General features: G+C 40.2%; 3 protein-coding genes across 3 annotated transcripts; all 3 read right to left on the bottom strand.

Moving 5' to 3' along the window:
- Positions 1–875: 875 nt before the first annotated feature.
- LOC137943842 (C-type lectin receptor-like tyrosine-protein kinase At1g52310) lies at positions 876–4,800 on the bottom strand. Its single transcript, XM_068789276.1, has 4 exons — positions 4,569–4,800; positions 3,494–3,919; positions 2,658–3,228; positions 876–1,628 (listed from the first exon to the last, which is right to left on the bottom strand). The coding sequence occupies exons 1-4, from the start codon at positions 4,690–4,692 to the stop codon at positions 1,049–1,051; spliced, it is 1,701 nt and encodes a 566-aa protein (XP_068645377.1). The 5' UTR covers positions 4,693–4,800; the 3' UTR covers positions 876–1,048.
- Positions 4,801–5,610: 810 nt separating this feature from the next.
- LOC137943853 (protein WHAT'S THIS FACTOR 9, mitochondrial-like) lies at positions 5,611–10,038 on the bottom strand. Its single transcript, XM_068789284.1, has 4 exons — positions 9,889–10,038; positions 7,502–8,818; positions 5,935–6,174; positions 5,611–5,837 (listed from the first exon to the last, which is right to left on the bottom strand). Exon 2 carries the CDS (start codon positions 8,794–8,796, stop codon positions 7,576–7,578), a length of 1,221 nt encoding a protein of 406 aa, XP_068645385.1. The 5' UTR covers positions 8,797–8,818; positions 9,889–10,038; the 3' UTR covers positions 5,611–5,837; positions 5,935–6,174; positions 7,502–7,575.
- A 4,956-nt stretch (positions 10,039–14,994) lies between these two features.
- Positions 14,995–16,035, bottom strand: LOC137945166 (uncharacterized). Its single transcript, XM_068790942.1, has one exon. It carries the CDS (start codon positions 16,033–16,035, stop codon positions 14,995–14,997), a length of 1,041 nt encoding a protein of 346 aa, XP_068647043.1.
- Positions 16,036–23,322: the final 7,287 nt, after the last annotated feature.

Below are 23,322 nucleotides of genomic sequence, written 5' to 3'. Positions count from 1 at the left end.
AATTGAACTGAATTGAACTGGACTTATCTTGTCCTCCAATTTTGCTGACCAACCTCGTCCTTGTCTCATAGGATGAGATGACATCCCTCCCCCTTCCTCGTGGGACAAGGGGACCCTTTTTGCTAGTCTGCAATAATTGTCATCTGTTTTGATAATGAATTTGATTTCCAAAAGGCACACCTTCATTTTTGTCTAGGTAATCAAGGACAATTATAACACGAGAGAGATCAAGACCAGGAAAGTGACACCAAGGAAAAGTAAGAAAAGAGAAAAATTTGCCAAGCTTACTTACACAGGTGTTCTAACCAACGACGTTATAGATTTCCACATCTTATTACTTCAACTTTCTAATCGAGGTTTTCAATTTTTTTGTGCCCACCGTTACGTCAACGGAGAACTATACTGCAAAGCGACTTCAGCTATTTGCAGAAACTGATGAAGAATCTCCATTAGTTCAAATGAGACATCAGCAATCCCACCCCATACTCGCTTTAGATCAAAAGGCTGGTTCGTAAGCTATAAAGAAAAACTAGAAGGAACATTCGTCCATAATTGATGCAAAGACAATACGCTACAAAATTTATGCTCAGATGCAAAATCCTGTCTGGTCGGATAGCGAGCAGGAGCGGATAACAATGTTTTCTTGAAGAAATGAATATAAGACTTCAGAATAGAAGCTCGTTCAAGAGCCTTTCCTGAAAATGAACTCCCTGGAAATGACGGCAAAAACTACTTCCACTGTGAAACTATCTCAGCTAACTAATGGCGCTGCAACATTCATTTTTCGAACTGACCAATCCACAAACTAAGTACTCGTGAACTTCACGAAAAAACAAGAATTAACAATCAATAATCGCTAAAAGTGGATCAACGAAAAAGACCAAAACGGAGGGATGCTCCTTGTTTTCACAAAATGTCACCCAGATAGCTAAAGTAGAAGATTCTGTGGTAAGAAGGATGAAATAACAGATTTATGTCTGTTTAGAGAAAAATCAATACTGGAACAAATAGTTTGAGATGGATCTACTGCTATAACTACTGACTAACCTCAAGGACCAGACTCTACCTCCATAGGTGACATCCGCGAAGCAGATGCTGAGCTAGTTCCACTTCTTGTCTGTTCAGAGGCACTTCTTAAACCCAATTGTTGAAGCTGATGGACTACATGTGACATTCTGGGTCGTACAGAAGGGACATGCTGTGTGCAAGCATATACAAGGTCTACCACCTTTTGTATCACAACAATTTCAGGAAGGTCGATGATGAGAGGGTCCAGAAGTTCTGGATACCTGTGTGACTGAACTAGGGGTGTCGCCCACTCAAATATACTCTGCCAACCAACCGCATCAACAGTTCGTGCAGGCCTGCGCCCACTTATGATTTCCAGAAGCAGTACACCAAAGCTGTAGACATCACTCTTTGTTGTGAGCTCATTCCGGTAGACAAATTCAGGAGCCAAATAACCATGGCTACCGGCCATCACAGTCCGTTCATGCATTACTTCCCATGGGACAAATTTTGACAGGCCCACACCCATAAGGTGAGCTCCAAACTCTTCATCCAGGAGTACATTATTGGCACGGATATCCCGATGCACAACATGTGGCTTCACCTTATCATGCAGAAAGCTGTTTTAAATATAAAAGGTTCATAGTTAGAATATCACAAAAATTGGAATTAGAACAAAGGACAAGCACAGATTTGCAAGTGCCAGTATTCTCCAGGGTATACCATGGTGAATATTGAGAATTAGAAAAATAACTGGAGCAAATTGAGCACACTCGTCTAAATTCCTTTGGTAAGACACATAAATAAGTAAGATGTATAAATCATGATCTCAGAGAAAAGTGAAGTCTTCTTGTTTAATCTTATAACATGGAGTAATGCAGGTCAAATAACGCTGAGCAATTAGAACTGGAATTTTTTTTGGGGTGCTACTTGCACAAATAATTAGATGTCTACTTCTTTCAGCTTAGATCACAGTTCTGTAATGAAGGTCTACCACTATCAAAGTTAACAAATCAGGACAAAAAACATACTGTCAGCCATGTTTGGAAAGCATGGATTCCCATAAGAAAGAAACTCATTCTGCATTCAATCTTCAGAAATGCAAGAGGAAAACTATGTGAAGACACCACCTTTTAGAGATCGAAAAGCCTAAAGCCAAAGAAATTACTTAATGTCTGTACGCCTACTTCTTCATATATTTTTGTTATGCTTTAGATTTAGCAGAGATGGAATTGACCCAATATGCCATTCCAAAAACAAAAGAATAAGCATTTTCATGTTGGCTCAGACAAGAATGCTTTCTTTCCCTTCTCAGTTAAGATGCTCTTCATGCACAACAAAGATGGTCTAGTGTTTAGCGGTACCAAATTAGTGTTATTCACCAAAGGCATTTCCTGGCAAGTACCACCATGCCAATTACTAATTACAAGTACTCCATCGGTTGATTTAACAGAGATAACTTGGTTCTAAAAACCTTGATTACCCTGTTGCAAGAAATATGTAATGATTAAGATACAGTACACCCATCCCCTAACTGAATTATGACTTGTACAACAGCAGTTCTATTTGTTTTTTTTTGTTTTTGTTTTTTTACATGATGAGAATCATAAAATAGTAGTTCTTTTATAAAATTTTAAAGATGGACTTACGCAATTCCTTGAGCGAGAGTTGTGGCAATTCTCATTCTCATTGCCCAATCCAAGCTCCTACCTCCCCTTGGTATGTGGTGCAGCCACCTGTCCAGAGGTCCATTAGCAACAAATTCGTAAACAATATAGCGGTCTCCATGATTGTAGCAACATCCTTTTACAGCTACCAGATTCGGATGATGCAGTCTAGCAACTCTTCCAATCTCAGAATAGAATTCCTTTTTCCTTTGAAAACTAGATCTCTTCAATCTCTTTACAGCTACCCGTGATCCATCAGGCAAAACTCCACTGTAAGTTCCTCCTGTTTTGGCATCTCCAACAAGTCGATTTCCTTCACTAAAATTCTTGGTAATCGATCTGAGTTCTTCACTGGTGAAGATTTTCCATGATGGAGGAACCAGGGCAGCTGTTGCTGGATTAGACAGTCTCCTTGACTTTCTCCGTTTTTTACTTTTTCTGTACAGAAGTAGCCAAACTACAACAGCAAGAGTAGTTGAAAGGATCAATCCGCTAACAACTGCCAGGATGATAAAATACTCCTTGTGGCAGTGCTTATGGAAACATTTGCTCTCTGGTACAAATCAAAACCATGAAGCACAAATAAATTCTCAGATATTTGGCTTAAGAGTGTAAAATTAATAAAGAGTACAAGGAATCATCATTTCCTGAACAAGGTCACAACTTTACAAATAGACTGAAGAGGATGCAGAATGACTCTTTGAGCTTTCAGGCATTTTTTGTTGCTCCATATAAATAAATTGTCAACCTTATTCTCAAAAGACATGAATGTTCACAACTACTTTGGCTGAAAAGAATTGAAGGAGTAGAATCAATACCTATATCAAGCATGCATATAAATACATGTGATGTATTGCAACTTTCACCCACAAGAGCAACACGACCATTAGTCACCAAGGTACATGAATTGCTTGGATTAGTATCCAGGCATGAAGCACTGGTGCAAATGGAGCGAAATGGAGCCCCTGGAAAGATAGACTCGTCCCAATTTGAGGTATTATCAGACCATTTCCAGCTAAAGCCAACAGTAGAGTTGAAACCTTGTCCTCCTACCCAGCATCCATTTGCAGCACTAGCACAAAGCTTTTGAGCAAAATGTAGCTCCTGAACTGATGTTAGAGCGGCCAGATGACCATTGTATCCCATACAGAAAGCCTCTGATGCATCCCACGAATGCGAGCTGCCCACAGACCTAAAACACCTATTCTTACTTGGGCCAACATTCCAACCAGCTGGGCATAAAGCTGTTCAAATAAGTTGCAAATTTTTCAGAAGACAAACACTTAAGCTTCTGAAATAATAAAGAAACAACTTTTGTCATCAGAAGGATTTATCTTCATTTTTCATGCTTCTATTCCCATGGACTCTACGGAGACATGTCGAACATCTTGAGTCAAATAAATAGAAGACAATTTAATAACCCAGTACTGCAACAAATAACCATTCAACTCCTCGTAAATCTGCATACCTTACAAATAAACATAAATCATGTAAGAAAGGAACATTTCTGGCTAATAGATTAATGATACTGAAAAATAAGCAGAGTCCATTGTATTTTTTCGCTTCCAGAAGGAAACCAAATGTTTGGAGATAGACGCCTCCACCAGCTGAAACGCTGGAAGTAAGTCTTATTCTGGGGAGTCTGCTCCGACAGCTGGCCTTCTCCACCCAGTTCCAAGATTTTAGCTCATATATTACATGTAACTCGTAAAATGAATAAGCGCATATCACAAGCCATACGATCAAGGCGCTTAGAATCAACAAAGAACATTCATTTGAGACCAAAAACGAGGTAGAAATAGATAAACTCAGTGGTTTTAAGTAAAAAAAAAAAAAAAGAAGCTTAAAGAAGACGAGGCTATCATCAAGCTGAAACAGAGATCAGGGACTCACCCGAATTAGGCTCGATTAGGTTCATGGAGAGGCACAAGATGGCAAAGAAGAGCAAATAAGAAACAAAATCCATTTCCTGCCGACAGATTTTTACGCGTTTGTTTCGGAGCTCGGAAAGCAGCATACGAAAAGCGAGAGAAGCCGAGAGAAGTTCATCTTATCACCAATTCAGGGCACAGCCAAGTCCCACTAGATGAAGAAAAGGGCCAATGGAGAGGAGCGACGGTACCATTTCCCGACAAGGGTATGGAAGAAGGACGAGGAGGCCGCGGTGCGGCTGTAAAACGGAGTAATCACTGTCCGCTTCACCCACACGACGGTCTAACATAAGCGACACGTGTCATTTACACATCCAAATTAGTCTAAATTCTCATTAATAAAATATGTAAAATATCACTAATTAATATTCAAAATATATATTTAAAAAGTTACCTATAATAAAAACTATTGCAAATATAAGAAAATTAGAATATAAAAATTATTTTATATATATATATATATGAATTTCTGAACGATATGAATAAAGTGAAGTCTCATTAGTGTAATTATCTTATGATTTTTATTTATAATATTAATTTTTTAGTATGAATAAATAAAACTCAACTGAGAAATGAACTCCTTCACCACCCTAAGGGATCCATAACAGAGACGTAAATGCCTGCACATTGTGGAGTTCAGTCTCACCTCTCTCCCATGCTTGAGGTGAGGCTTCTACTTTTCGACAATGGAACAAAGGATGAGTCTTGGTGATCCCTTTTAATCCAGCCATATATGGGTTCCATGAAATCGTGGAACAGCTTAGCGAGTTCTTCCAGTAACTCCGGTTCGGGGAAGCCCCTTACAAGCTTGGGCACAAGCTTAATTCTTTCCTGATCCTGATTCTGATTCAAATCCAAATCCAAATACAAATCTGATCAGGAAGGAAAGTTGCCTTCAGTGGCTCAGTTCGAAACAGTCGTTTTCTACTGATTGGGAAGCTTCCTAGCTAATTAGTATCCATAAATGCTCAATCTATTTGGTTCCACTTAGAACAAAGGCACACATATGCAGGGTCACAGAACTCTCACAGAATCTTCAAAATTTGTATATACAGCCTGTTACTAGCCTGCAGAGTAATTAATGAAAACCAAAATAAGACAGAAATATGGGACAATTTTGAGCTGTAGGTCGTTGCCTACCATAAAATCTTCTCCAATAACACCAAGCAAGTCTCTTTGCAGTGTAACTTATTTACTTTCTTTCACCAAGAGTAAAGCACATGGTTTTTCACTGTCAGAAGAACACAACCAACGGCCCATGGTGAGCCATAAGAATAATCAATAAGAGGGAACTGCTTAAAAATTGCCCCTTGACGAACCAACCATACCTGTAATAAAACTCCAGAGCCATGAATACTAAGTGATAGTTGATTATTTAACCAATGCTTTGTCATGTTATGGACTCGGTACGTAGAAGAACTTGATAAAGCTGATAGCTGTAGTAACTTGATACTTCCATTTGGCAACAGAGCTTCCTGTATCTTTCAACTGGGTAATTTGTAGTTAATTGTCTTCAACTCTTAGGCTTGATTACTCTAAGATATCCAGCCACTGAGCCTTGTTAAGGCCTGTTTTAAAAAAAACAGTAGCATTAGATGCTTCCTCTGCACATGGAACCTGTACACAGACCATTTGCTGACATCTAGGTCTCAGAGATACCACTATCATGGATTTGCAACTGGGATTTGGGACCGTGCAACTGAATGTTGGTTCACCCCAGGAGTAAATAGGCTGGACTCAGGGTGATTTGGGGAGAATTAGCCCAATATACAAGGCGGAAACTGTCCACCCTTAATGGCAAGTCGACTTGCCAAATCACGAATTGTGATCACTATATGCAATTGACCCAATAAACTTGCAAGGCACAATTGAGAGTTCGATAGTTGCTACAAGTAAATTGCTCAATGAGTAACTACTATGACCCATATATATAAAAAAAAAATTAAATTAAAAAAAAAGAAGAAAATTCTGAAATACATTGGAAAACCTATGAGGAAGAGTACACAGAAATTAGGTAAAGAAAGGAAACAAATCAAAATTGCTTCAACTTCTGGATCTCTTGAACATAAAAAAGAAATCTTCAAACCAAAAAAAAAAAAAAAAAACATTTCACCACCATGGGTCTGTTTTGACACAATTGAAACAACAACAGCAACAACAAAAATGATTTAGATTGCACAGTTGAAGCTCTCTCTCCATTTAAAAAAAAAATAGAGTTGAAGCTCTTACATTGAGGGGAACACGTGTTGTTTTTATAATAATGAGAAAGAATGATTTTAATAAGAGCAGCTTCTCAAGGAGAACAAGTGATGTGCTGCAAACATGCTGGAAAATAACAAAGAAAAAGAAGAAGAAAAGATAGCACTTCTTGGAGTGCATTCACATGGTTGACAATAGAAGAAAGTTGAAGGTAAACCATAGAAAATTAATTAACAGTAAAAAATAAAGAATGCCTTAGTTTTTCCAAATTAAAAAATATTAAGGCAATTGTGATACTTTTTTTGCTTTTCCAAAAGTGTGATTACTGTTACATACACCCATGAGATCTGAACCCAAGAAACAATTAAGCCACATAATAAAGCAGATACCAGAAGCTGTTCTGTACATCTAGCAAACAACCCCAGTGAACCAGTTGGGTTTTCACAAATATCAACTACTAAAACATTATTTAAGTATAGGAATAAAAAAAAAACTAGCAGCATCATACTAATTTTTTAACTTTCACGAACACATCATGCTTTTTTTATGAAGTCATGATGGACTCATCATGATAGTCATGTGGGTTACACAATTCTAAAATGAGGGGGGGGAGGGGGGGTGTCGGGTCATGCAGCACAAGGAATAAACAGGAACTAATAGAACTTAAAAACAGCTAGTTGAAGTAAAGAAGAATACCAGCGTTGTCCTCCTTCCACCATGCCACTGATGCATCACAAAATTAAACAAACGTTCAATTATTTGCATGTGTTTCACTCAGAAAGCAAGCCAAATTCTGAAGCACAATCAGACTCATTTGATTCATTACTCTCAAGCTCACTGTTGGACATATCCAATCCTTCTTCATGTTCATCATCATTAGCTGTTGACTTTATTTTCTTGTACAATCCCCTGCTCTTAGCTAGTCTTCCTTCTCTCATCATATCAGTAAATTTTTCTCTAACCCTCGTAAGAGGATGCTTCATGCTCAATTCTTGACCCTCATAAGCTTCTCTAAGAATGATGGTCTGCGTATCACACTTCTGAGAAATGTAAAATATCCCTGGGTGGCGCTCAAACACTTTGGTGAATTTCTGTGGCAACTGAAGGGGCTTCCTGAGGTTGCTCAAATTCTTCCTCTCTGTCCGTTTGCCAACGGTGAGGTGGAGGAGCTCATGAAAGACACCGACAATCCTCTTCTCCGAGATGTCAGTCCGGGGATCAAGTCCAGAAGGGTCAGCATAGGGGGAAGTATAAGGAAGAGCCTGCCAATCTCTTAGCCATGCCATGCATTTCTTCTTCAATCCAAATCCCCTTGTGAATTTCACAGGAAATGCCAAGCACATGGCCGAGGCACTAGTGACAGCTGGTTGGCTCTTCTGTAATTCTGAAATGGCAATGGATTCATCCCAAATGGAGAGTTGGAGACCAGTGCGACCGTCTTGAAGCTGAACAAATTGGAAGAATTGTGGGTAGAGGGGAATTAGGGTTTCTGTATACAGATAAGGCAAACCCAAATCCCATTTCAATTGGTCCATAGTTTGGAGTGGGAGGGTTTTGTCAACAGTAAGCATCAGCAGCCTGCAGAGTCTCTCAACAAGTGCATCTTCACTGTCTTGGAGGGCTTCAAGCTCTTCATGATGGAGTTCTGTAGCTTTCTCAGTCAATCGGAACCAGGGGACCTTAAGATCATCATGTTGTGGGAACTCTTGGAAAAGGGTTGGGTATCGCCTCATGAAGGAGGAAACCTTAATGTCCACTAGGCCGAGCTGCCTCCTCCGCTTAGAAAGTCGATGAACAGGAAGGCACTTGCAGGGATCAGCAGCAATCATGTCTTTAAGTTCCCAAGCAGCTTTAAGGTCTCTCTCACCTGCAACAACTGAATCTAGGATGCTGTCTTTGACCCATTTCAACTTCACATTGACGAGTGAAAGCATCTGATGGTATGCAAAGCCTGGGCGGCGTCTGGAATGGATTCTGTTGATGGTCAACATGTCTGCCTCTCAGACGATTAGGCTGAGCAAAAGATAAATATCATTCCAAATTAACTTTCTGGTTTTATCAGAAAATGAACAAAAATTAAAATCCACTAGACCTTCTATTAGAAGCACACAAACAACTTTGATTATACTTGTTTAGATACAAATTTCAGCATAATATAGTATAAAATCTAAAAAAAACTAATGCAACATTAATAAATGTTATATCATGGCATCAGCTTTTCTTAGAAATAGACTGAAATCCTATTCTCACATCCGCTCTATAACTCATTGTGAAAACCCTACTCAACCTAAGACCTCAACTGTGATATAATTATCACGGCATGTATAATTGCTTTGGATTTTTATACAGTACATTGCTCCTTGCATTTCCATGATTTTTTGTTCAAAAAAAAAGAAAGAGATCATTACTGATTTCTTTTTAAAATGTTGATTACACATAGTAAACCCAAGATCACTCACAAATCCAGCCATGTGGCCATTGAGCCAAAAGCCCAATCCAAAAATCTCCATCTATTCTCATCTACAGAAATACAAAAGAAAAATGCTTATGCAGGTTAGCTCTCGAAATGAGCTGCACATGACCAACGACATGACACTCCAGAGTAAACAAGAATGTTGAACGCAAATTCTCTGATAAGGAAGCAACTTGAAGTGAATGTGGTCAACAAATCGCAAAAGATTAGATTCTCATGAGAATATGTTGAAGGGAGAAGAGATGTTGAACAAAAACTAGATGGAATTTATCACAAATCATGATCACTGAGTGTAATAGGCTACTATCAAAATCAAGAACCAGTAAATGTAACAGGGGACTATCAAAATCATGACACAGTATATGTAGTAGGCGACTACTGATAGTCATGTCTAAAAATTCCTAAGTTATGACTAGCAAGAAACAAACTTCAAATGAGTTCGACGGAAAGATCATAAAAATACTGATCAAACCATGCGGGGAGGTAAAAGGAACACAAAGGACTGTAATACTCGTATATCTCACAACAAGATGAGAAAAAAAAATGGGGGCTTTAATTTAATATCATGCTTCCTCAGATTTGAGAGCAAAAGGTGGTGTAGTATACGTACTGATAGCTCGTGGTTTCGTCTAGAGATGGCAGGAGGGCGGATTTCCTCCAGTGGATCAAGTTCCTGCCATGCGCTTCGTACACCATGCGGAAGGGTTTTAAAACAAAACCTTGAATACTCTCCTTCTTCACAACGGAGAATCTGTCTCAGTCTCTTCAACTCACTTGCAGCAAGAGAAGCGTCTGCTCCTTCCCAGTTCAACAATTACATTTTTTTCCGTTCTCTTTTTGTATATTCTAAATTCTAATTTCATTCTAATCCCCGTTTTCGATATAATTTGTGCAATTCCGACTGTAATTGTAACGCTCATATCTTGGGTCATTCACCATTAATTTGGTCTGTGCCTAGAATTATCTGCTCCCTCAAAGTTCTGAGTCCATGGCCTTGCACTCTTCTTGCCTTTTCCTAGTCTATCTCCATAGGGAGGGGGGGAGGAGGATCGAAACGGGTGTTAGTGTGTCATCTTCGAAATAGGTGTTAGTGTGGACAAATTCACCTTCGAAATCTTCGAAATAGGGTGTTAGTGTGGACAAGTTCATCTTCATCTTCATCTTCGAAAATTAATATTAATTATAAAAATAAGTTAATTAAACCAAGTGTTTGAGTTAACAATATTTTAATTACTACTATTAAATCACTAATACAATAGAGTAAATAAAAAATAAATATGATTAATGAATAAAAACGTATTATATTAATAACATAAGATAGATTTTTTACATGGTATTAATTAATAATATATTTTGATAAAATTAAAAGTAATTAATTAATCAAATACATACTTTAATTATATTTTATTTACTAGAGACTTAAATATGAAGTTTAATATAGTAATAAAATTGAATAAAAATAATAAATAAATACACATACAACTTTATTAATAACCTAAAAGAAAGATTATTCAAATAAAGCGTTGTTCTTTTTTTCATTTGAATTTCTTCTACATGAAAGTAGAAAGGTTGATCATGAATTAGTTCCAACACCTTTGAGCTTTCTTTAAAATGAGTTATTAAGAATTTTTCTGATTATCTCTTTAGTGCGTTTATGTGCAACACAGTCAACCATGTATTTCCAAATTTATTCATTTGAAGCATTTAGATTCAAACTTATTTAACCTCTCCCCCTCTTTATGTGGAAGCCATCATTTGACTTGTATGGTGAATTGAATCAAATAGTGTTTTGGGTAGGAGGGCCTTTGTAAGTTCTGTATCAAATTATCCTAAGTTCCCATCAATATGCAATAATTCACTTTAAATTTTCAAAACTCCCCCTGATAAACAGATCATTGTCTACAAAGAAATTGAAATGAACAAAAAAAGAATATATTAATCTTTTACAAAGTGGAACTTCCTCCTAATGAAATAAATCAATACAAAAAATGTTATTCTTAATCAGCTAAGAAGAATGCTAAAATACCATTCATCTTAGCATCATGTCTAATGTCTATGGTGCCCAAAACCCCTACCTACAAAGGTGTACAGGCAACAGCTTCTTAACAACCTTCAATGCGGGAATACTTGCGCTTGAAACAAACCTTTTGTTCATAGTACATTTCCAATGACAAGTTGCAGATAGGTCTGTATACTGGTATATGGCCATGAAGAAGATATCTTGATTGGTAAGGCGGGAGTAAGAAAGGTTGTTTGAAATGTGTACAATTGGATAGATGGAAGAAACTGCCATAAAGAAAATCATGCCAACTTCAATACATCCCTTTAAAGATAGGGTTTGTGCCGCAAATACTTGCACCGTATTCCTCATATTCTGCTTTTGTATGGCATGCCTGCAAATATTATCCAAGGCAGATTGAATTGTTCATTTGTATGAAAACAACAAATAAATGAGAGAGCATGAAAATAAAACTACCACAAAAATGATAGAAGATGAACAGACCAAGCAAAAATCACATATGAGGGTTTCTTGTTTTTAGTAATCATGATTCAGTGTTTAACAAGTTGGCACGATTAGAACATGGAACAATGATTCACATCAAATATAGCTTGTATCGATTGAGTAAAACATGCAAAAAGCACATACGAAGGGAACATTAAAAAAAAACCACTTCATGGAAACTCAAACCATAAAAAAAGAATACTATGTAGTGGATATGTATAACACCCGAATCTCCCCACCACATAGCAAAAACATGTCATAGCACTTAAAAAATCCTCAACAATATTCTCAAACATTTCAAAATTAATTAAACTATTTTCACTACTGCATATGCACTAAACAATGAGAAAAAACAAACAACAAGTCCAAATTCACCGAACACCCCTGGTAGAGCCCCATATAACTTCTCAGTCACTATGAACTGTACCTCGTTAGTGATGGAGGTCGGGTATCGTTGGCTACTGGACGCTCGTGTAGGCGACTCAACTTTGTTTGAATTAGACTAAAAAACCCCTAATAAAACCTAAACCATAAACCATCAAACCCTAAAGTCAAACCCTATCACCTACTAAACTTTAAACCCTAAACACCAATTCCATAACATAATACCCTAAACCCTAGACCCCCTAAACCTTAAAAGCCCTAAACCCTAAACCCAAAAAACCCTAGAACCCTAAAAACTTAATACCTTAAAAGCCCTAAAACCTAAACCCTAAACCCCACACCCTAATTCCAGACCCTAAACCCAAAAAACCCTAGAACTTAAAAACACAAAACCTCCAAAACCTTAAAAACCCTAAACCCCCTAAACCTTAAAATCCCTAATCCCTAAAATACCCTAAATCCTTAACCATAAACCCTACACCCTAATTACATGACCCTTAAATACCGAGTACCAAACCCTGAAAATAATCCCTAACACGAATCAAGATTTTAGACCCTAAACCGTAACCCTAAATCCCACAATTAATCACAAATAACCCCCAATTAGGCACTGTCAATAAAATAAAATAAAATAAAACACTAATTTAATGAAAAAAATTAGGGTTTAGTCATACCTTCTGAAATTTTGGGAAAACTGAAGCCGTAGGGTGAAATCGATGCCGAATGGAGAAATTGATGCCTAATCGAAGTAGAAATTAAGAAATCGAAGCCCAAATGTCAAAATCGAAGAAAATTGAAACCGAAGTAAGGGAAATCGTAAGAAATCGGAAGGTATTTTGGGGGAAAAGAGAATAGTGAGAGGGAGAAGGGAGTGAGATGTAGAAAGGGAGAAGAGAGGGAGAAGAGAGAGAAGAAAGGAAGGTCGAGAGGGATAAGAGAGAGAGACAGAAGCGACAGAGAAAAATGGAGAGCGAGTCCGAGAGAAGAGAGGGAGGCACAGAGACGAGAGAGGGGGTGCCAGAGAGAGGGCAAGTCCGAGAGAAGACCGAGAGACGGAGGCCGGAGATGAGAGGGAGCAGAGACGGAGGTCGGAGACGAGAATCCGAGGGAAGAGAGGCAGCAATGAAGTCGGGGGCGCAGGGAGATGAGAGAGGGAGTGCGGGAGAGAGGAAGAAAAAAAGGAAAATGAGGACGCGCAAAAGAGGGGGGTGCGAGGAGAGAGAGGGGAAAAGGAAGCGTCGCGCGTCCTTCATCTCAAAGAAGATTAAATATGGCCTTATTTGAGATGAAGGATTTTAAACCGTAAAGATGAAGGACCGCTTGATCCCCTGCATCTAGATGAAATATCATTTGCGCTCCACTAATGACTTCAAGTGTTGAAGGGCATCATGTGGTTGAAGATCATCTCGGACTTCAAGTTGACTAACCCCCCTTAGTCTCTGCTCTGAATTAACCGATCACTGAGGTTTAGAGTCTACCGCATCGCATTCACTATCCTCTCCATGGTAAACTTTGTTTTTGAACCATTTTTTTCATTTTTAGTTGTTCATAATGGTTGTGATTAACCAAGGTCTATCATTGCCTTCTAAGTTCAATTTCAATCTCCACTCAAAATAAATCAGTTTTATGTTTTTTCTTATTGCTCTCATCTCCAAATTCTTTAATTGACAAAAATTTCCTATGGCAACTTCATATTTTTTAAGATGGAAAAGAATTAAGGGTTCTTCTTTTTCTCCCTAGCATTGCTTGTGAATGCTTGAAATGAAAAAAACTTGGAATTAATTGTTTCTTTTTTGTCTTTTTTACTAATTTCTAAAATTTTGTGGTTTTGATGACTAATTTGGTTTGTTTGTTTGTTTGTCATCTCCAATGTCAAGGACCAGTTATGAAGCATTTCATTATCTTCAACCATTTTGGACTACAAGAGTTTCTTTTGCTTTTTATTTTCTACTTCTAATCTTATTTATTATATATATATATATATATATATATGTTTAATACAATTTTAATTATTTTACCTGTTGATTTCATACTAAATTTACTTTTGATATTTTAAAAGAGTTCCCACACAGAGGGGCACGTGCCCACGGTCAAACCAAATAGAACTAGAATAAAACAAATTTGATGCTTTGACCTAGTGAAACCCATGCACAAAATACAACAAAAAGGAAAAGGTTCTCACAACTCGCCGTATTCATCTTCACAATCTGTATATCGGTGATTGTCTCACTAACCCTGATAAACGATCAAATGAAACGGAATCTCCAATCAGCAGTTACAGAAACTCATATTGGTATCTGGGCTGTAAGAATTTTGTCACACAGAGGTTTCAGAACTTCATCCATGGAAAAAAGGTTGTTTTCCTCTCTATATGGATTTCGAAGCTGGGAAGGGGGAAGAGAGGACGTCTCTGTGCTGTGTTGTCCCCATCACCCTTTTTTATCTTTCTGCAAACTGAGACCCTGAAACTGATATTAATGGCGTTCGCTGGCGTCTGAGATTTCGAGTATCTGTCCATATCGACTAGTTCCAAGACAGTGATGGAGAGAGGCAAGAAGAAGAAAATAACCCTTGATGGCAAGCAAATGAAGAAGAACAGGAATAAGACTCTTTTTAACTGAAGATGGTACTAATTAGATTTAGATGGATTAGATACGTACAGATAGGAAAACTGTGTCAAATAAACAAAATTAAGAAAAAAAATGACAAGCCAAATTGAGGGATGCCGATGACGACGACGACGATGATGATGATAGAAAGTTAACAGACGAACGATTTCAAATGTTTCAATCCAAACCCAAGCACCTAGAGGAAAAGGGAATTAAGTGATTAGCTTCTGACGGCTAATAGAGAAGGAGGGGCGTCGATGTTTGCAGCGGCGGTGGGGACTGGTCCGCTGTCGGCGTCTTTGTCGGCGATGTACGAGGAAGGCTTGGAGGGACGGAAAGCTCTCATGGGGCTCGCGAAGGCCCAGCTCCAGCTCTTGCTCCGATTATGAGGGCCGAACATCCGGCCGTTGAAATCGTCCGAGAGCCAGTAGGACGAGGAAGAAGAGATCATGCCGAAACCACCAAATATTCCGCCGCATTTGACGCGCTCCTTGATACCCTCCTCGGCGGCTACACGGTGAAGGACTATTTTGGGTTTGGCCTCGCGCTGTGACTCGACTCGTCGCAGAGTGCAGTCGCCGAAGCCGGTGGAGATCCGCTCCAGGAAGTCACCAGAAAAGCTCCGGCTGCCGCACCCCACGGATCTGGACCTCGCCACCTTCCGGCCAAACGACGATGATGCGTGGCTGCCGTTTGGGCTCTCCATCCCCTCCTCTGCTCCCCCTGCTAAATCACGCCGAACTGTCACCTTGGCAGAGGAGGCGTAGCCACTGCCGCCACCTCCCGTGGGTTTCTCTTTAAGGTTCGTTTCTCTCTCCCTGGCCGCCCTACGCCGTGAGAGGTGAAGAAAAGACCAGAAGCTCTTCTTCCGAGGACTATCATCTCCGCTATCGGAAAAATGCCGGGGGGCCGCAACCGATCTGGTCCGCTTCAAAACAAGACTCCCCGCGTCGTCGGTTTGGGGGACCGAGACAGATGTTGCCGACATGACTTTCTTCTGCTTGTGTGCCAAAAAGGGTACCATCCTCGCTCGATGGGTATTCACCGGAGCAGCCAATCCCCCAGCACCCGGCCCATCCGACCTAAACGAAGGAGAGGAAGACGAAGACGAAGGAGCAGCAGCAGCTGCAACAATGGGGTAAAAAGGGTTGGACTTGGAAGAAGAAACAAGCTTCCCAAGTTTCTCCTGGAGGCAAAAGGCACAAATCCCTCCCGGACTGTTCCTGTAAGGGTGGTCACTGCACTGCATGCCGTCCCCCATATCGTCCCCCTTATCTCCCATCTCCTCTCTTCCTTCTCACCTCCTGCTTCCTCCTTTCAACCCAATCTTCTTGTTTCCGTCGATGCGAAGGGAGATGGTAAATCCAAATGTTCTATTCCTGGGAAAAGAGGAAGGGGAAGACGGAATCAATAGCCATTACAACAGTAGCAGATGGATAGGCCACAGAAGCGCTACAGCTACGATGCTAGGGCCTGATGAGGGAAAAGAAATCAAGTGGGAAGCAGAGAAGATTTAAGAAATAAACAAGGTATTATTAAGAGGGACGGAAGCTGGGGAGCAGCGCAGAGGCACGTGGAGGAGACGAGTTATTTAATAAGGATGAGAGGAGAGAGAGTGGAGAGACGAAGCTAACACTAGCTGACAAAATCCCTTCTGTGTTTTCTTCCCTGCCTGTGTCTACCTTTTCTTGGACTACTCACAGCCTTTTCATGGCCATCAACACAGAATCTGAATCCACGGCCACGCGTCCATCGCCCGATGCAAGCACCCCTGCTACTTCCGATTGGTTCTTGCCCTCGCTCAGTGAAACCGGTGTTTGGCTTTCTCCGTTAATATGAACCCAAAGGACTGTACTGTTAAACACGCTTCGATTACAAAATACAAAGATGCAACATTGCCGCGAACAAGTTTCAGGCCTATACTCTGTAAGTCTGTACAGAAGGAAGTGCTCCAGACCTATACTCAATAAGTCTGTACCAATGGAAGTCTTCCCTGTATTTTACTTTATTTGGAAAAGCTCAAGATCAAGAAAGCCATCCCATGCGCTTTACAACAAGAATCTCTGCTGCTCCCTTTCAGTGCAACAGTTCGCAGTATATAAGACTTGAAGGATACATTCACTCACCGTAGGTACAAATACTTTCTTGTATTCCGTCTGTCTCCATCGAAGTAGGAGAAGAGAAGACGGAAGAAAACAGGCGATGGCTACGTTAATTCTGCTAGTCCATGAGACGTGTGTCCATCAACAACCAGACTAAGGTCATTCCAACACGGCTTGTTCTTCCTAGCAATCTCCGAATGCCTCTGGTCTTTCTCCATGTTTGAAGTTCCAGAGAAGCGTTTGATAAGATATTAGACGTGACAGAGATGCTGTTTAAACCCTCTTTACACAAAATGAGTTGAGTGGCTACAGGGAGAGGGAAAGACGGAGAGATGATTAAAAAGTCCCGGCAATCGAAAATCGAAATCCCATGATTGGAGAATTTGCATGTGGGCGGCAGCCTATGAAACTGTTCGAATCGGTCACCACAAACCAGAACTCCCATCTCCCCACGTGCATGCTTCATCTCTTTTGACTACGTAGTATCTACACGATCTCGCAAATAAAGATCGGCTGGGTCGTTGGCTTGCTTTGGTGGTGTTTGTCGAAATTTCTCAAAGGGGACCTTTGCTATTTGAATTTTGATATTAAATGAAGCAGAGCTGGTGTTGAGAAATTGTGGCCGTGACCCGTGTGAGAAGATGCACAGCCCCATGTGGGGAAGAAGTTGTCACAGTTCGGAAGCTCTTAATCCTTGAATTTTCTAATCTGATCACATGGACGAGGAAGGTCCGAAGGAGACAGAAGAGAGTTATCGGAGCGATCAGGTTTTTGAAAACTCAGAAGACAACCAAACCAGGTGTGAGAGAATGTGGGGACCGATGCCTTGATGCGATGCTTACTCAAGGCTTCTAGTGGGAATCCAATCCTGGACAACGCCTGCTCCAAGCCTGCAACTGTGGTGGAAGACTGGAGATGACTCCTTCGCTAGGATTAGTTTCCAATGCAGACAAGACAGATTACAGCACAATCCATCAACCTTCAAGCTTCTGTTCGAGTTAATGGTGTGTTGTTACTGTTGCTCTGTTCTTATTTCTCCATTTATAGTTACAGTAACGTATACAAAAAAAAAAAAAAAAAAAAAACTTTTTCCAGATTACTGAACAGTGAAAGTTATGAATAAGAGAACATTTGAACCAGCAAATTTAAAGCCTTGAAAGAGAAGACTGGGATCTGCTCTTATTTCTCCATTTATAGTTACAGTAACGTACACAAAAAGAAAACTTTTTCCAGATTACTGAACAGTGAAAGTTATGAATAAGAGAACATTTGAACCAGCAAATTTAAAGCCTTGAAAGAGAAGACTGGGATTATTCACTTGTGGAGAACCTATTCATGAATCCATAAAACTTAGCAGATCAAAGACCCTTAAGCCTTGAATTGTCATAGTTCATTCTTACATAACATTGGATTCGAAAGAGGCAGATGAACTAGTGAGATTAATCCATCAAGACAAAACTCGAAGAAAAGAAAAGAAAAGAAAAGAAAGGGGAGGGTGGTCCAACCTGGTCGGAGAACTTGCTTCAGCAATTTAAGTAACTAGGAAAGAGTCATTTCTTCTGTTCATAACGTGATTGTCCCAACTTTAATTATTTGATTGAATCATCTCCGTTTTTGGTTGCTCATAATTCATATCATGAACTGCCTAGTCGGTTTAACAGGTTCCATTCTCCTCAAGAAAGGCAAGATACTCTTGGATTCCTGCTGCTACAGATTATAAGGAGTACTTTGATAGCAGAATTGTCTGCCTTTTATTAGAGCAGAGAATTAATGGCCATACTTGCTTCTCATTGAGTAGGGTGATGTGTCCATTACTGAGTTCATGCAGATGTGATAAGTATCATCAAAGCCGTGGACAGGATTGAGACTGGTACTGTTCTTTGTGGATTGAGATCTCCCCGACAATACTCCATTTCTCTATTTGGAGTTTGGAGTCTCTCAATGTTAGGTTCTGGAGCTGTCTTTGGCTGTTAAATCGTGTAATCAACTGCAAAAACGAAAGATTAATGAAGCAAAAAAAAAAAAAAAAAAAAGTGGGATGTTGGGAGAAAGCTGCAGGAATTAGGAAATTGTTTTTCTAAAAAAATTAATTTATTATTCTTATAATTTTTAAATTTTTTTAATATATTCGTTCTGCATATTTATTTATTTTTTGTGTATTGTTATTCACATTATCTGGCTTAAATAGCCTGGAATTATTGAGAGAGATTACAGTAATTACACAATTACATGGATTATCGGATATTAAAAGAAGAAATTTCAATCTATTTTGCCTATAATAAATGTTAAAAAAGAAAAAAATGAGTATTTGATCAGTTACCTCTTTAATCTTATGGTGATACAAACACAAGAAAATCGATCAATAGAAATTATTTCCGATTAAAAAAAATTAATAGAAAAATTAGCCACCAATAATATTTTGGTCATGTTGTTTTGTACAAACAGTTCGATCCTTTTTTTTCTTTTTTCTCTAAAAAAAATAACTGGGATAATAAACTTGGTGAATCCTAGCTTCTGCTGTAAAACTGTTGCTCTCTCAGGCCAAAGTCAGGTCATGTCGGATTCTATTCCAGTCTTTATCTCGCTTTTGACGTAAATAATGATCCTAAGAATCGAGGGCAAAGCTTTCTTTTTCGATTTCTGAGCCACTCCCGATGCCTGGACTTGGATCAAGAAAATCCAAATGAGTCATCAGATCTTCTCTCGTTCCGGCGACCGAGATTCATCATCCATTGCACTTTTTTTTTTTTGGGTCAAATTCACCGCAGCTGGACTGTATTTGAGACAGAACTCGGTATTTTAATTTATAAGAAAAGTTCTTTCTTCTTCTTCGGCCATGGTTGTTGATGCCTTACCAATTTTTGCAGATTCATGAGATAGTTGGTTGAGCTCAATGAGATTCAAGTAACTGTTTGTTTCATACTTTATTATTTTTATAAGACGCTTGTTTTCTCTTTAATCCAGACTCCAGACACGATGCACATCCCCTTTTTCATTCTCGAACGATCTCAAATACTGCAGATATATTCGGAAGATTAGGCGCTTACACCGTCGTCCTCCTTCCATTTTTTTATTCCTCCGGAGCTCAGAACGGTAGATTGGTTGAATTTCATACTGTAAATGATGGGAAGGCAGAAGAAGGTCGAGTTTACAGTTTTGCATTATTGTCACTGTTTTTCGAAAATTTGAAGCGTCCCAGTTGGCTCAGATGAGGAGGTACTGGCGTACTGTCACTGGCACATTTATCTTTTCTTCTGTTTCTTGATTTCTTCACCATTGTTTTTTAAGCAAGAAATGGAAGAAAAGAAAAAGGGGTGACTCATTTCCCAAGACAGTGATCATCTCCTGCTAATTTCGATTCATCCATGGCTGTTTTGGCAAATACAGACAGGTTTTCCGTCTCCGGAGCTCTGTAAATAATCAACAATAATGGCCACAAACCCAATGACAATCACAATGATAACATCAATAATAACGAAGGGGTTCGCGTCACGATAAAGCTCTGCATGTGCCTCCCCTCCCCTCTTTGGATTCTCGTTTCTTATCAGAAATCCCATTACGGTTGTTGCTTTGCATTGAAAATTTAAGCAGTGACAAGCAGAGGAATCTAATTGCAAATCTACAGGCGAAAACCTTCACTGATGTCTCTCTCCTAGTTCACATGATAAAGAAAGAAAAAAGAACAACACCTGTCTCTCTCTTCAGTCCTTGTCCGACACCTCCGACAGATCAAATAAAAAACAACAAAACCCCCTTCACCTAAACCAAGTCAACTTGATTGAGAAAGAGAAAGAGAGAGAGAAACAGAGGGTGAGAGCGAGGGGAGTTGATGATGTAGAGGGAAAGCTGAGCTAAAAGAAAGAGAGAGGGATACAGATACAGAGTTTTCCCTCGTTGATCGTCCGAGTGAAAGGGAAAGGAGCTTTGGAGTAGACAGAAAGTTACTGCGGCGGTGCTGCTTTCTTTCCTTTTTTTCTTTCTTTCGCGTGTTGCTCTTTTCGGAAGAAAGTGAAGAACACAGGAGAAACCAAAAGGGAATTGCAGGGTGTGATTGGAAAGATGATGATGATGATGGGGATAGTGGTGGTGATGGTTTATTGATATTGCGGAGTGGGAGAGGGAGAATCTGCTGACAAACAATGGGACGGAAGAGCAGCAGTAGGAACAATGATGGCGGAGGTGGTGCCGCTGGGGCGGCCACCGTGATGGGGCTTCGGATGATACAGTGCGGGAGGCAGACGGTGCATGTGATCCAGCCGGACGGCCAGGTTCGGCAGTTCGTCATGCCCGTTAAAGTTGCTGATCTTCTTCAGCTTTACCCACACAATTTTGTCTCGCACGCAGCCGCCGGCACCACCACGGCCGGCGGAGCCAACCCTCTGGTTGTCGGCGATAACGTTACGGCGGGAACTGTGAAGCGGTGCTCAGGTATTCTCCCTCACGACGCGTATTTAGAGACCGGGAGCATTTACGTCCTCCTCCCACTCCCGAGACTCTTCCCCTCCTCCCCGCCGCCGACGCCGCACTTCTGCTACTGTTTCTTCTCTTCGGTGGGCAGGGCCGACGAGGGGTTGGGCATAGGGGGCGCAATTAAAGCCGAGCTGAAGCGGCACTTACCCTCCGTAGTAGGCGGCAGTGGCGGAGCCGCGTCTTCCTCTTCCAAGATTTCGCCGGAGGACAATAGCGGCCTCTCAGGTTCTTACTCCACTTCATCTTCTTCCTCCTCCTCCTCCTCGACCCCCCTCCCACGCAGACTATGGGAGCCGGCACTCGAAATCATATCAGAAGACAAAGTACTAGTGTTCAACCCCATTCCCTCTCCCACCACAACCGCCACATCCACCACCAGTACCTCCGCCAGACACGATGAGGAAACCACAGCAGAGAAGAAGGAGAATCAGAACAAAGGGAAGAAACTCGTCTCCGCCGCATTGAACAACCTCAAGCTCAGATGAGTAAAAACAAAGAAACCCATCTACGTGTCAAGGGAAAATCAAAACCCAAGTTCTTATTTCGTCCAAATCGAAGAGAGAAGTGGAGGGAAGACATGGCCGGATGCAAGAGAGAGCAGGAAGCGAAGGGAGGGGAAGCAGAGGTGGGCCCAACAATGGCAAACCCTACAGAATGGGCCTGAGTACGACAGAGTATAGGCCCATTTATGTGTTCTATATGGTTTTTTTGGTTTTGTTTTTATGTATAAATGTTACAATATGATTCAATTGGAATTATGTAGACACTGAGTGTGAGCCCGAGCCTGAGCCTGAGCCTGAGCCTGAGCCTGAGCCTGAGCCTGAGGGACAGGCACTGTGTAAGAGAGAGAAGAGAGAGAGAGAGTGGGGGGGGCCATGTCCAGAACATTATTAACTCTGTAATGTCTCTCTGCTGCTGCTGCTGCTGCTTCTTTTGTAGTTTTGCATTTGTAGTACTGAAAGACTGATGGAAGCCATTGAATTGCTGCTTTTTTCTTTGTTTTTCTTCTCTCTCTCTCTCTCTCTCTCTGCTCCAAGTGGAAGAAGAGTAGCAATAAATTTGAGGAGAGGAGAGGTGACGGGGGCTCACATGGGCTTCCACATCCCAAGGTTTGCTCTCCTCTCCTCTCCTCTCCTCTCCTCTGCTTCATGTTTCTTCGTCCCCCATGAGACTGTAAACCCAGTCGACTCCTACTTCTGAAAAAAAAAAAAAAAGATTTCGACTCAGGTTCTGTTCGACTTCTGAAGGGTATTAGTGAAAAAATCTGTATTAAAGAAAGAAAAAAAAAAGCTTTTTATCTTCTTGGTTAAAAGAGGTTTGGTCTATGATTAGTGATGATTAAAGGAGTAGAAGCAAGAGAATGCGATGATGAATCTGCCCTTTTAAAAGTGATCAAGGGTTGTATTTTCCAGACAAGATCCGCCAAAACAGGCTTATAACTCATTCGTAATCAAATATACGAGTTGGTTGATTCAGCTAAATCTGAAGACCGTTCAAATTGACAAGAAAGAATGAAAGAAAAATCCTTAATGTGACAGCTCCATTATCTGGTCAAATCCTCCGGTTCATAATTCTTTCCGTTTTGTCTTTAATCAACATGGTTGAGACTTTTTTATTTTTTTTTCATATTCCTTTTAAGCCTTCCTAATTGTGATGCATGCCATTTGTCTATTAGGTGTCATCCAACGACTAATCTCAAATTGTTAAACTTTGGGGTAGCACCAAACCAAATCGGTTTGCAAATTGTTCGAACTTTGGCTCAGTTCAGTTTTTACTTGAACTCGGCTCGAGTTTAAACTTGACATAAAACTTGGTAAGTATAATAAGCTATGTGAAATTTGGGATAAAGCCTTCGACCCAAATTTAACATGATATCAGAGCAAGGTTTTTATATGTGGACATCCACCCAAAATTATCCACGTGCCACCACGTGAGGGCCTCCACCCAAATTATCCACTTGCCTACACGTGAGGGGG

The sequence above is a fragment of the Aristolochia californica genome, unplaced genomic scaffold, assembly GCF_029961685.1.
Source record: "Aristolochia californica isolate CCGP_79_NKW_82.1479 unplaced genomic scaffold, dmAriCali1.0.hap1 SCAF_1, whole genome shotgun sequence".
NCBI lineage: Eukaryota > Viridiplantae > Streptophyta > Magnoliopsida > Piperales > Aristolochiaceae > Aristolochia > Aristolochia californica.
The sequence above is the reverse complement of the archived record's forward strand: the minus strand, read 5'-3'. Positions and strand labels throughout refer to the sequence as shown.

Excerpts from the sequence above, each read along its gene's own strand:
- LOC137943842 (XM_068789276.1), bottom strand. The coding sequence starts at position 4,692 with ATGCTGCTTTCCGAGCTCCGAAACAAACGCGTAAAAATCTGTCGGCAG. Across the intron at positions 3,920-4,568 it reads CCTAATCGAGCCTAATTCGG|CTTTATGCCCAGCTGGTTGG; the intron begins GTGAGTCCCTGA and ends TTATTTGAACAG. Across the intron at positions 3,229-3,493 it reads TATATGCATGCTTGATATAG|AGAGCAAATGTTTCCATAAG; the intron begins GTATTGATTCTA and ends GATTTGTACCAG.
- LOC137943853 (XM_068789284.1), bottom strand. The coding sequence starts at position 8,796 with ATGTTGACCATCAACAGAATCCATTCCAGACGCCGCCCAGGCTTTGCA.
- LOC137945166 (XM_068790942.1), bottom strand. The coding sequence starts at position 16,035 with ATGGGGGACGGCATGCAGTGCAGTGACCACCCTTACAGGAACAGTCCG.